This window comes from Myripristis murdjan, chromosome 4 (assembly GCF_902150065.1).
Source record: "Myripristis murdjan chromosome 4, fMyrMur1.1, whole genome shotgun sequence".
Lineage (NCBI taxonomy): Eukaryota > Metazoa > Chordata > Actinopteri > Holocentriformes > Holocentridae > Myripristis > Myripristis murdjan.
The window spans coordinates 8138733-8152098 of NC_043983.1; the positions used below are offsets into that span (position 1 = coordinate 8138733).

Here is a 13366-nt window from a genome sequence, read left to right on the forward strand (position 1 = left end):
TCTCTAATGGGTATGCCCACAAAGCGTCATACAAGGCAAAAGGATCCCTTGGTCGTGTCCAGTCAGGCCGGCCACGGTCTCCGGGGAGTAGTTACAGACAGGCAGCAGACCGGTGCCTCTAATGTCTGTCAGTGAACTGACAAACCACCCGTCCAGCATTGAGGGAGATGGCGGCGTGAAGAAAGGATGATGGTTGCCTGCGAGCAGACGCCACGCATGCCTTTGGCCATGTAGTCACCGTCTGCCGAGGCAGCGCTGGTGAGTAAGCCTTGACGAAAGGTTGGCGGGTCAGCAGTGCTGTTTAAGCAAACATGTGGACCCACCAGACTGCTATTGGCCAGCTGCTGAGCCGGGAGGCAGGAGGGAGTGTGTGGCTACAGGCCTGAGGATGGGGTCAAGATCCCAGAGAGTTTTGGCCGGACACGCACACCAGCGAGTGATGCGCCGGTGGTCCATGATAAAGCTCCGGGCAGAGCCGACTGTTTGGACTCCTCCACCTTTGGATGAAAGTTACCAGAGGCAGGATGATGTGGATTTTGGCCCAAGTGGCTTGTTCATCATAAAATTCCTGCTATCTCTCATGGCTGAAAGATGCAGGACCTCCCTTGAGCAACAAGCCATCTCTGAGATTGAGGAAGAGCATGATCTGATAATAATCACAGCCAGCTCTTATTGCATGAACACAATATACACACTATCAACTTTTTTTTTTGTTTGTTTTTTGACACTTCTTCATAGTTCCTCATGAGCCACGGAGTCCCTTGTAGAGCTCCACTGATGCTTCATCTTTGTCCAGAAAGGCTGGCACTCATCGTCTTCATCAGTTACTGTGACGCTCGGCTGTTGGCTTTCAGTGACCATCATGCTCACTGCCTCTGCACAGAGTGATGGCCACTCCGGCTCAATCAAAGATAAATACTGTGCAAGCAGAGCACATCCGGGTTTGCATCACATGAGGAATGCTCTCCTGCAGGCTCGTTTTCTCATGTTTAGCTGTCAGAGATTATGTCCGATTGCAACAGGAGAACCATCGCTGTCATTATTGAACCTCTTGCAGGTGGTTGTGTTTATCAGGAGCAGCCAAATTTGGTTGCAGTGCTCAGGTGATCACGTCCAGCGTGGGTGATGGGCGTGTTTCTGGAGGGCCGAGGTAGGTTGTGTAACGGCAAAGAAGTGTTGGTGGAAATTATGGGCGCGCACCAGGACGCACATCAAGTTCCCCGTCAGCACACGCGATGCCTGTTTACCCAACCCTGCCCTGCCCCAAAGACCAAAGTTTAGAGTGTGTTGACATACGCTTGGCCCCTCTGAGGCCAGATTGGACAACTGATGTCAAAACACAGCCTGAAGAGTTATATAATTCTCTCCATCGTCGCTGGCATCCATCAGTAGCAGCTGGGTGGACAAGTGGCAAGTCTAAGCACTGCATTTAGTCCCCGAGCAGCACTTTGTTGATTAATTCCCTTCTTGAAGCCTCTGAGCTCTGTGCTTAAATTCCACAACTGATGAGAATTGTGTTAAACCTCGCCGGCTGCTCGTTTGATTCCTCGGTTTTCTCTTGGCCAGAAACGGTCCCATAATAGAATGTCCAAGACTTTAATTCCTACGACAACAAAAATGTGTTTGTCAGTGTATTTTAAAGCCCTGATCCCTTACCTGCTCACTCGTAGGGGTGTCAGGGTGCCCCCACCACTACCCACCCCACCCCCCACCCACCACCAGCAGAACCACGTGGACACTGAAACGGAGAAGCTGGATTCAAGCTCTTGTGTTGACAAGCATCTGCCCAGCAGAAGTGTCCTTGAGCAAGACACGGAACCCCTAAACGCTCCAAGACTGAGAGTTTCCCTTCGGAGATCAGTGAGGTATCGCATTCCGATTATTTCAGCCTTCATGTAGCCAGGGAAAGTTGACTGAGCATGCTTTCTCTCTGCAGCAGCGCTCTGCTTCACCGTTACACACACTGATGCCTGAGAGTTGCCCGGTGTAACCGCAGTCTCAGCCCGAACCTCGACCATCCACATCAGGGGGCCCTTGGCAAAAAATCATTTGGGGCCCCTCCGTTTTACCAGGAGTAGATCCATGTATCTGGGTCCAAAAGATGAACAACGTCAAGGATTTTATTTAACTGAGCAAAATTGGCTTGAGTTCTTTCTATTTTTCATTTTTTGGGGGAACATTTTGGTGATTTTCTTTGACCTTTTTTGAAGAGAGGGGTAAATTTGAGGCATATTGCATTTCTTGCATTGTCATTTTTAATATAATTATAATAATTATAAATATACTTTTATGGTAAAGTGTTTACTAGTTGTGATAATTTTCTGTTTTTTTTTTTTTTTTTTTGCTAATTATCTTTTTTTCTCATTTATTTATATATTTATTTGCCAATTTTCAGAATAATTTTCTTGTAACTTCTTTTTTTAATGATCATTTTTCCGTCATTGTCTTGTAATTTCTTGGTTATTTTCAGGTCATTTCTTGCACATTTGCTCATCACTTTTTCCCATGTTTTTGAAAGAAATCAAGTATATTTACTGAGGTTTCAAAGGCTTAACTGGGCTGTAAAAAAAAAAAAAAAAATCTAATTGCCTGTGGGGGCCCTACATTGATATTACTAGTGGAGAGTTGGGACCTGAGGCCCTGCGCCTGATCTGACTGGAGGCTCTGACAGCTCTGATCCATGTTGTTGTAGGTCATACAAGCACCGGCTACATGTAAAGTGTAAACCCTCTCCGTCCAGACTGAGGGAGTTCAGTTCCCTGTGGCGCTCTGAGAGGGCGGCCCCGTCCTGGGGTCTCTGAACAGATGGACACCAGACCTGCTGGTGGTGGAGCAGCAGTCTCGTCTTTCCCCACAACCTGTTGGAAAAGCCGACCACTGGCTGCTCACCGCTGTGTGGAGGGCAGATCTCCGGGGAGCCCTCACTCACAAAAAGAATCACCTCCAAAAAAAAAAAAAAAAGGGCCTGCCCATTCTGGGAACCCAGGCTGGACACATAAACTAAACAAGCCCAGCTCCGGAGACTGAAGGAGAGATCTGGAGATGAAAGGGGCGGGTGGTGGTGGTGGATGGTAAAACACGTTACTGCACGTTGTCTAACACCTCAACCATCACCATCCTTTTTTCCCCTCGTCAGTGTGAGTGTGGTGGATACTGCGGTACCAAGGAATGCGTGCAACACTGCGCCTATTCATCCTCTCTGTCCATTCATCATCAGCATTTAGAGAATACAGGCAGGGCTGTTTGGATTCCCTGCGCAAGGCCAAGCTCCAGAGGATGAAATCCTAGCCATTGTGCACGGCGCGAACACGAGGAGAGCGAGCGTGAGCGCCGGCAGCCAGGAGTCTGAGGTCCTGCTGACGCTGTGTAGCAAGGCGCTCAGCGCTTACTGCCAGGGCCGGGGCTTTCATTAGCAGTTTTAGTTATACAAACATTTCTCCGAGGCAGAGGTGAATAATTGTGGGCATTTGGTTCAGTTACACCTCAATAAGAACGTTTTTTTTTTTCTTCTGGGAATAAAATGTAATGTTCAGCTGAGGCCCTGTGAAAAAGACCTTTTTCACCGCAGCCATGTTGACATGAATAACAGGTAAACACAAGTGCTGCTCATGATTTGAATTAAGGCTCAGTTTCAATTAAATCGAAAGAAACACCCATTCAAGATCACTGAGCCGACTTTTAAATATGGCATTTTAATAATTATAAAATAGGTTTCTTGTAATTAATTTGCCTGTAAATTTCTTATCGTTCCTAGCCTCTAATACGACCCGCTGGAGCTTTTTCTAAATTTAGATTTCACATAGCAGTGCCGCAATTTAATTTTCACTGAGGGTGCCAAGCGGGAAAGTGTGTGTGTTTTGGGTCAAAGGGCGCACATGCAGTTTGTGAAGTTTAAGGGAGGACAGGAGAGGCTCGTACATGTTGGACGACACCTCGGAGCCCAGCAGGACCGACAGTCGCTTCCTGTGCCGTAACCCAGCCCACACACCCCTCTGTTTATTTGAAATGAGTTATGACTCTGATCCTGTGACAGTTGGTTTTGTCTGTGCCCGATGAAAAATGACGGTCCTCAGCTTAAACGCAAACTTGGACATAAATTACTTCATTGTTCATCTTTATCTCAGGGAGAGAAAAAAAAACTGTCTCAAAACATTAAGATGGAAACTCCTGCGATTCATCATCAGTGTTTCCAGCACTTGGTAATACAGTATCAGGCAAAATGGACACACACACACCCTCACATCACCTCCCATACACACACACACACTCACAGTCTAGCCCTCAGAGAAACATTGCAAAAATACCCTTAAGAAGGTCAGTATTGAGTCACAGCTTTTTAAAACAAGTTAAACTTGGAATGAGACACATGGGCGCACATGTGATTTTACTTGTTTACAGGTTGTATCTGTTTCAAGAACTTTTATTTAAAAAAAAATTACTTTAATAATAGGGAAATCACTAAAGCAAAGTTAAAATTATGGCAGCTTGTGAAGCGATATGCATTGGAAACAAATGACATGATCTTACCAGACAGACAGATTTTTTTTTTTCTTTTCACATTTTCAGAAATGTAAGAGTTAAGTCTCGGCGCTCGCCTTGTTAACATGCTCTGTGCAGTTCAGTCCCTGGCAGGGTGAGCGCTCTACTGGCCGGGCAAGTGGCATTAATAGTGCTTGGCCCACTCAACATTTGTTCATATGGTGTTTTTATGGAGGGGAACGTTTCCAGCGGCGGCCCTCCGTTTCTCCACAGGGAGCAGACCGCAGACTTCCTGGAAAAGGCCTCGCAGCCAATCCAGGGTCTCGGTCCATTAAGACACAGTGGCTGGACAGGCCGGCTCTGATCAACTGACCCTATTCCCACAGCGGCAGTCTGAACTCACTTCACTCTGACGGAGAAACGCGCATGTTTATTAAACTCGTGCTAATTCAGCTAGCAAGTGAGGGCATCAGATAAAACCATGTCAGAACAATGGCTCCTTGATTTTAGCAGGCACACTGTCTAGCTTACAGGACTAGGACTAGAATCCAAATGCATATACTTCACTTTAAAATGTGAATTTTTTTTTTTTATCCTTCCATATTCTTCAGACCCATTTGTTCCATGTGTTTTTCAGTGAGGAATTTGTCAAATGATAAATGTTGGAGAAACAGCTGGAGGGAGCCTGGATGTACGTGCCTTTCACCGGGCCGTTTGCTACGCTTAAAGAGAAATTTGAAATGGCCATGAACGAACGCCGTGAACGAGTTTTGATGACTGTTACAGCCTCAGTCACACAGCTCACCGTTTTCTACACCGCCAGACCAATACTTTTTGAATTCTGATGTAAGTAAAGCACCACTCAAGCCACATCACCCCTCTCAGATCTCAGGTGATGCATGCGCCACAACAGTTGCAGCTGACAGTTCGGGATTTCCACTTTATTGTCTTGCTGTTGTCAAAAAGTGAGGACCAAGAGCTTGAGGCAGACTAAACATGCAGGAAGCTGTACACAAGGAGAGATGACTGTAAGTCTTCTGAAGTGGTGGGCACTGGCGGCCCGGATACCTTTCTAACAGAAATAAACAAGATGTTACTACTGAGGGAGGAACAGTGCTGAGGAAATATTCATGGTTGTGGGTTGAAAATTGACTCGGGTGAGTTTTACACCGGCTTCACTGGTTGAAAAATCTTGAAAAATCCCCATCGATTTAAAAACTCACTGGTCAGTTTTTCTATATTGCATAAGTGGATCTGAGTGAAATTACAGTTTGGGCTCTATGCGCTATGTTTATTTGCAGTGATGAGATAGATAAAGTGGGATGATGAACAGTGATAAATTATAACCAGAGCCACAATTCTGGTTAGGGTTATAACCAACTTTTCAGAGGAAAACTAGAAATTCAGTGTAGTGCAAGTGGCTGAATTGTGGCGTCATCATGGTAACTTCATGATAAATTCATAAAGCCAGCTCCATTTTTCATCCTGATTTGAGGGAATGACAGCACCCCTCCCTCTACTGGGCGGACTGACCAATCAGAGTATCCAAAGAGGCTTGAGAGGGACTCTGGGGTTGGAGGTGTGCAAGCAAAATGAAAACTGTGTAATATGACTTTTTCCTCCCTGACAAAAGAAAAACATTTACATTACCAAATGAGGGACATATGATGACAGAAGACTCCACTGGCAATATCTGTGAAATACTTCCCTAATGTGTACACCTACTGTGCAATACCTGCACAGGAAAACTGCATATTTTCTGAAACCATATTTTTATGACACAATATTGCCACTGAAATAAGATGTTTGAAAGTGATTTTTTTTAAATCAGTTGCCATCTTAATTCACATTTAAGGCATTTAGTTGACTTACAGTGAGTCAAGTGGTAGGATAAACTGAAAATCAAACAGACGAATAGTAAAGAGTGGAAAAGTCAGATATCATGTGCGGGAAGTGCTGGAAACAGAAATACATTAAGAGCTAAACAGATGAGTTCAAACCTTTTTTTAGGTCTAGTGACACAGAGGAAGAAGTGTGTCTTGCTCCATGGTTGAAGCCAGGTTTAAAATGTGCCATCTCAGATCAACTCAGTGCTGACAAGAACAGTCCATTTATGACGTGAGCAGCTCCAAGTGAGGTGAAGTCAAAGCAATAAAAAAAAAATACAGTCTAGAATTTGCAGCATATGTATTAAAGTCCTCAGATATTACAGGTGTAATATACATGTTTGCTGGTATACAGAGGGGCATATAAAATGGGCTAAAATTACCAAAGGATAAAAGGAACAGCATTTACAAAAGCTTATTTAATGATTCAAGTACCACTACTTCATACTTCAGTTTTCTGGTGTATTCAAAAGCATCTGTACAAAATGTACAAGAATTGTATCCCATGTTACACTGGTGAATGGTTTCCTCTGCGCAGCACTTTACATTGCACTTCATTCACTTCTTGTAATATACTGTGAACGCCAAACAGAAGTGAGGCTTTTACACTTTTAAAAATGGAGTACAAAAACAAGACCACAGTTTCTAGAATACATATGTTCCATGACAAATTTCCAGACTTAAATCTTGACTTAAAGATGAGTTGTCTGCTGACAGAGGCTGGGAAACAGGACTTACTGCTCTAAAGCTGAAGATCATTCTTCACAACACATGAAATGACATTGAGTTTACAGCTGCAACAGTTTGGTTCTTTTACAGAATTTTCAAAAACCAAAGCCTGAAAATGATTAATTTTCCATACATTCCCAAAATTTTAGCAGACTGTAAAACACAGCTATGTATTTCTGGTAGCCATGAGGTCAACATGCTAGAGGTCCAACATGCTTCAGTCTTTGAGACTGAATCTAAAAGTTAACAATCCTCTCAAGAAACACACACTGAAATCTCAACTGCCCCAATCTCACACACACACACACACACACACGCACACACAGGCACACACGCACACACACACTAATCTAGTGACAGCAAGGAAAACATCATTCAGTGGAACATTCTCAAAAATAACTATGTAGCATTTCAAATCCAAGACAATAACTATGAGTTTTTTAACACAACAGACTCAGCAATAACATGTGCACTTCCATCAGGACTGTACATCGTTTCACACGTCAAAGTCTTACCATCAAAGCTGGTAAACATCAGTGGTGATTTAAGACAAAGGGATCTGTGCAAATAACTAAATGCATATTGCCGTATATGCCTGCTGAGGCAAACCTTTGTATCTGATACAAAAACACATCCTGTTTGCCTATGCCTTTAAAGGGAATCCTATTCACAAGAGCACTGGTTTGAACACAGAAATGGAACATTTTCAAGAGTCTATCATGCACTAACCTCTCTTTACAACTCTGAATGCAGCACAGCTGGTTTTGTTTAATAAAGAAATTGTATGTCAGTTTCACCTGTCAGGAAGATGGGCTAAAAGCATACTTAAACTAGGGCACCAACATTAAGAGCCTTGATAACACATCTACATTCAGAGTGAGTTCAAGTTGTAGCTTGGATTCTTACCCATAAAGCAGTGTTTGCTGCTGTCTGACTGTAACACACCCACTGAGTCTGGACCATGAACTCCGTCCCTGTCTTGAGAATGAGAGCTTCACCCGGCGTGTACTGCTCCAAAATGAATGAAGCAGATATAGATTGGAAAACGACAATTTTGAGCAGCGACATGAAGCTGAAAAAATGCTTTTGAGGATGCAAAACAACACGCTTTTGTTTTGGTTTCATTTTTGAGCGATCCTTTCAGTCCTCTAGCTTCCAAAATGGCGCCACTATTTTCTGTGGTGAAGCTGTTGTTATCGTGACAGGGAAGGAGTTAACGGACCAAACTCAGTGGATGTGTTACACTCCCATGGACCAGCAACTACCACTGCATGGGTGGGAATCTAAACTATCACTTTTAATTATGATTCAAAAAAAATTTCATATGACTTTGTGCAGATGAAGCAAATCCTTTCAAAGGTTACAACACTGTACCATTCACTTACTGTAATACGTCCTATTGAGTATTGTTAAAAAATTAAAAATTGGGGACAACAGTTACGTTCCCCTTCACTTAATTAAAATGCTCGTCCCATTCAACAGGAGATAAAACTGCAGCTGCAAATAAAACTCATTACAATGTGAGGAAGGGCGGCTTTGACCATGTTGGATCTGATGAAGCCGGTCCTGCTGCACCAACAGCGCTGCTACCTGACCATAATCCAGATGTTTCTGGGTTCTACTGGGGTGGACGTGGACGTGGACGTGGACGTGGACGTGGACGTCTTTCTGGGTGGGCGCAGACGTCTCTCCAGGTGGGAGTCTCTCTGGTGTCAGGGTCGCTGCGGGTCGTAGTGCTGGTAGCGGTTCAGCTTGTCTGGATCGTTGGAGGCCATCTGGGTGAAGTCCTGGAAAATGTCCTGGTAGGTTTCATCTCCTGCAGGACAAAAAGGAAACTAGACATCAGAATCACAATGAAAGTGAGTCAAAATCACATGATAGGGCTGCACAATTAATCGCATTGTAATGACACCAAGAGAAATGTTTTTCATTTTGTTTTGACACAGAAGTGGAGAGTATAGTAGCATTAATGCATATGATTTTTGTTGATAAGAAACTAAACATTTTACTTTTAAAATTTACACAAAATAGAGCTATTTGCAGAGCTGGTGTCTGCAATTGCACTTGTAGTTAAGAAAAGTCAAGATGCTGTAAAGTGATGCTTCTGCTGTCCAAGTAGAGAAATACAAATGGCAATCATTTTGGCTATAATGGTGCAGCTCTACAGGAGGATAAATCATCAGCACTGTTTTCTTGAATGAGGAGTTCATGCACAGTGACAGTGTCATTAGAAGAATGGAAAAGAGAAAGTCAGTCATACCTGTCAGAGCGTCGGCGTGGCTCAAAATATGAAACAGAATAACGTAGAAGGAAGATGGGAAAGAACAGAAGAAGCAAATGTTTGAGAGAACGGGCGGAGAGCCTTTCAATAGGATTGGATAGTGAGTCGGAAATAAGACAAGCCCACAAAGATTAGTTTTTGTTAACAACTGTATTGTGTTTAAAGTGCAGGGTTTTATGTACAAAAATACAGTTGTGTTGGCCTCAGCACCCCAAAGAAACAAGAACAGAAGAAAGGCACAAACTCTGGGGAGGAGAGTGAGAAAAGAAAAAAGAAAAATACAGAACCAAGAGAGCGAGGTTACAGAGAAAGACGAGTGAATGAGAGCAATAAGAAACAAAGTGTTATAAAAGTGAGCCTCCATGTTCACCAGTGGTTCTCAGCCTTTCTAGCTCATGACTTCCAAACCCACAGGAAAGTCTTTTTTCACCCTCCTTGTTGCAAGGATAAACGTGCAGAATGGTGAACTCTGACACAAGATGATGATTTTCATGTTCCATTTTCAAACTATAATTTACTCAATTATATGAAAAAGCCTATAGGCTGTGAATATCCATTATTAAGGGGAAAAAAGCATTTATTAAAATCATCAAAAACATGATTAGGTTACAATTTAAAAACACATTCTTTTCCTCTTTTTATTTCCCGAATCATCTTGTGTCTGTTCACAAAAACCAACCATCAACCATCAAAGGCTTAGAACCACTGCTCTGCACTTCATTCATGTACTTAATCAGGTAAAACCACTTGAATCAAAGGAGGTGTAATTTCACAGGGAGGGTAGATGGGGTTAGCTCTCCCCCACGTTCATTACCCCTTAACATCCCTCATCAGTCTCATCATTCATCAACTGATTGAAGCTCTGATGAAGAGGCTCTTGGGCTACAAAGGAAGACTGCGAGATGATGCTGAAAACAAGGCTGATTCTCCCTCAAAGTAAAACGTGGTGATGAGCTTTCGCTGAACCTCAGTGCACGCTTTAAACTCTACTCTGCCCTTTTCTTTTCACAAGCCTAATTCAGCCGCCTCCTCACTAAACCAATACTGGTGTGTCTGCTGTTGACCTTAAGGCTGCAACTGTCAAAAATGGCTGCCGTTTCATTAAAGCAGCCACTGCACACATAAACAAAAACACATTAGCTTTCTTGTCATTTGCTCCAAAGCATTACTCACTAATTTTCAAAAAGAGAGAAAAGACTATAGAGGAAGTCCACAGATTCCATTTTCTTTCCTTTCACACTACTGCATTATTTCAACACACTAATGACAGTGACCCAGTATTTAATGCTCAACATGATTCACTCCATTCATCGAAAACAACTGAGAACATTTCTGAGCATGTTCCTCCCTCTTGTGGTCAGCACACATAAATACATGGGCCCCTTAAAGAGTAACTAAGCCCCAAACCCAAATCTCAATGAACGCTGACCTCTAGTGGTGAAAGTATGGTGCTGGTCTTTGGTGACAGGTGAGGTAACTACCTGTTGCACTCTGTGGGTGCTAACATCACCCGCCACCAAAGACAAGACACCCTACTTTTCACGATTAGAGGTCAGGCTTCACACAGATTCAGGTTTGGGGTTTAGTTGCTCTTTTACTACCCTGTGAGTAAAACACTCTATAAAAGATCGGCAACAACCTTTGGGAAATTAGCTTGTTTCCCTTATCACAATCACAACAATCATCGAAAATCTCAAACTATTTAATGCATCCTCTGATAAACCAGTCATTCAAACAGCCACAGTTGATAGTGAGATTGCGCGATCGCCCAGTGGCACATACTGTTCTGTCAGCACTAGGGGGCGACACTCAATGGACTTCAATGAATGGAAATGACCATTTAATCAAAGTGCTTTTGTGCCCTGTAACATGACACCTATGAGGATCAGGCTGGGCTTTATGGAGCAGGCATGGGATGAAAACTGTTTCATGAACTACTTGATTAGTCATTCATTATCAACAATACTTAAGTGAGCTTCATACTCATCTCTACCAAAATTCTTGACAATTTTTTTTTGTAAAGCTCCCACATGATTAAGATAAATATAGGCTACGACTAGCAGGTGATTAAAAGCTGTACATGGTTATATGTGGATATTTTTCTATGCTATTGCACTTCTTTCTTTACTACGTACCATCTTGAAATGGTCTGCTTAGTCTTGAATAAAACACTTAACAGGATAATTCCTGTTATTTTCAACCTGGGACTTATTTTCTAAGTTTTTTTTTTTTCCATTATGATGATTTCTTGTGTTCATTATTCTGTGCTTCACTGTAGAGTTTTACATACATTCAGACTGAGTGGAGGGATGTCCAGTACACATCAAAACTGCCTTTTGGGTTTGTGTTGGGGATCTCACTGTGCACTGGACAACAACGCTCTCAAGTTAAGTAAAACAATACAGTGAAGCTAAAGATGAAATATTCAACATAGTCCTATATAGACAAGTCCTATACTAATAAGAGCCGGGTTGAATATAACTGGAATTGTCCCCTAAGAGTCCCCTAGCATTTGGAACAATCAATCAGACGTTTCTGAAAGGCCTTTCAGCTTACAATTCTGGATTTCCCGTGACAACAGGCGATTAGCAAGCCCACTTACCAGACTGACTGACAACCAAGACACAACACTGTCATAACAGGCAGAAAATACCACATAAAGAACTCAAGAAAAGCAAGGATGCAAGCACAGAGACCATCATAGCATCCGCCCTTGTGCAAGCTGTGTTTTGACAACACAGAGGAGAATACATTACATATTTCCAGAGTCAAACTCAACTCTGCTTATTCTGTCAAATACTGACTACATATAGAAATGAATGTATACACAATTTACAACACTGTATGTATGCCTATATGGTTCTTATGATTATCTTTATAAAAGCAACAGTTCTAAAATAGATTTTTTTTTCCACAGCAGGCATGTCAGCTTCACAACAGTAAGATGCATACCAAAAATGGAGTTGAGGTTGATGCACCACTCTAACAACAAAATGTTCAAACAAGTAAACATGACCTTGAAAATGGTTAAGACTCAAAATGGGAACCATACAAGCATGGTAAAATGGAAAAGGTAATTGCATAACCATTAAAAAGGAATGTGCATAAATTATTCCCTCAAGTCACCAATTTAAAATGAAAGCCAGTGCCTTATCAAGACAATTACACCACTCCAAACTGGTCTGATGGTCAACATTATCATTCAAAAGTCACAATTATTGCCAGATAGAGAAGAGTGTCTTCACTTTGAGGTTTGAGCATCACTGGACATTGAAGGCAGTGGCCGGGTAGCTTTCCAAAAAACACATTGTGACTAACAGACAACTGGTCTCCAGCAGTACTACACAACTAAAGAGGTTTTTATCCTCCCCAAACACTTTTCCCCATTGGCTGGTGTTTGCATTTCAATGCCTCTAACATATAAAGTCACCAAAAGTGCTATAATTTTCCCATTCAAGGACTTACAGGAGGATGTAACTACTATCCAATGAAGCTACCACTGCTTCTATTGACTTTGTGCTCGTAGTAATTTAACAGGGGTAACAGTCACTTCTGTCTAAAGGTGGATGTCTCATTTTGGAGTCAAAAGTCTAAGTTGTCTCCAGGGTTGATGGCTATAACCCAGTAACATGAACACAGTCTAGCACCTGACTCTAAACCACACACAAGGTGCAGCGGCTCCAGCGCCTGGCTGGAGCTGGGTGGTTAAAATGGCTATTGCACACAAAGTACAGCAGAACACAGGAGCAAATCTGGCAGACTTGGGGTCAGTTCACTTGATATTAAATTGCTGCAGATAGCAGAGATTTGTACAAAATCCTACAAATGGATGTCTTTTACAATTATGTCCTATCTGTTATGAAATCACTGAGAATGGATTTTCCTGTGTATTTGCAGTTTTCAGTAAACTGGCCCCAACCCTGAAAACCTGGGTTTTACATCTCTTCTGGTAAGCTTGGTTTTCTGTTGCCCCTGGGTTCTGAAGACCACA

At 42.6% G+C, this 13366-nt stretch overlaps 1 protein-coding gene across 3 annotated transcripts in view; it reads right to left on the reverse strand.

Moving 5' to 3' along the window:
* Positions 1–6649: 6649 nt before the first annotated feature.
* LOC115357508 (arf-GAP with coiled-coil, ANK repeat and PH domain-containing protein 2) overlaps positions 6650–13366 on the reverse strand; it is a 67940-nt gene continuing 61223 nt past the window's right edge. For all 3 annotated transcript variants that reach the window (XM_030048990.1, XM_030048991.1, XM_030048989.1), the window contains one exon: positions 6650–8910. In XM_030048990.1, coding sequence (XP_029904850.1) covers positions 8807–8910 — 104 coding nt within the window. In that variant the 3' untranslated portion in view covers positions 6650–8806. The remainder of the gene's footprint in view (positions 8911–13366) is intronic.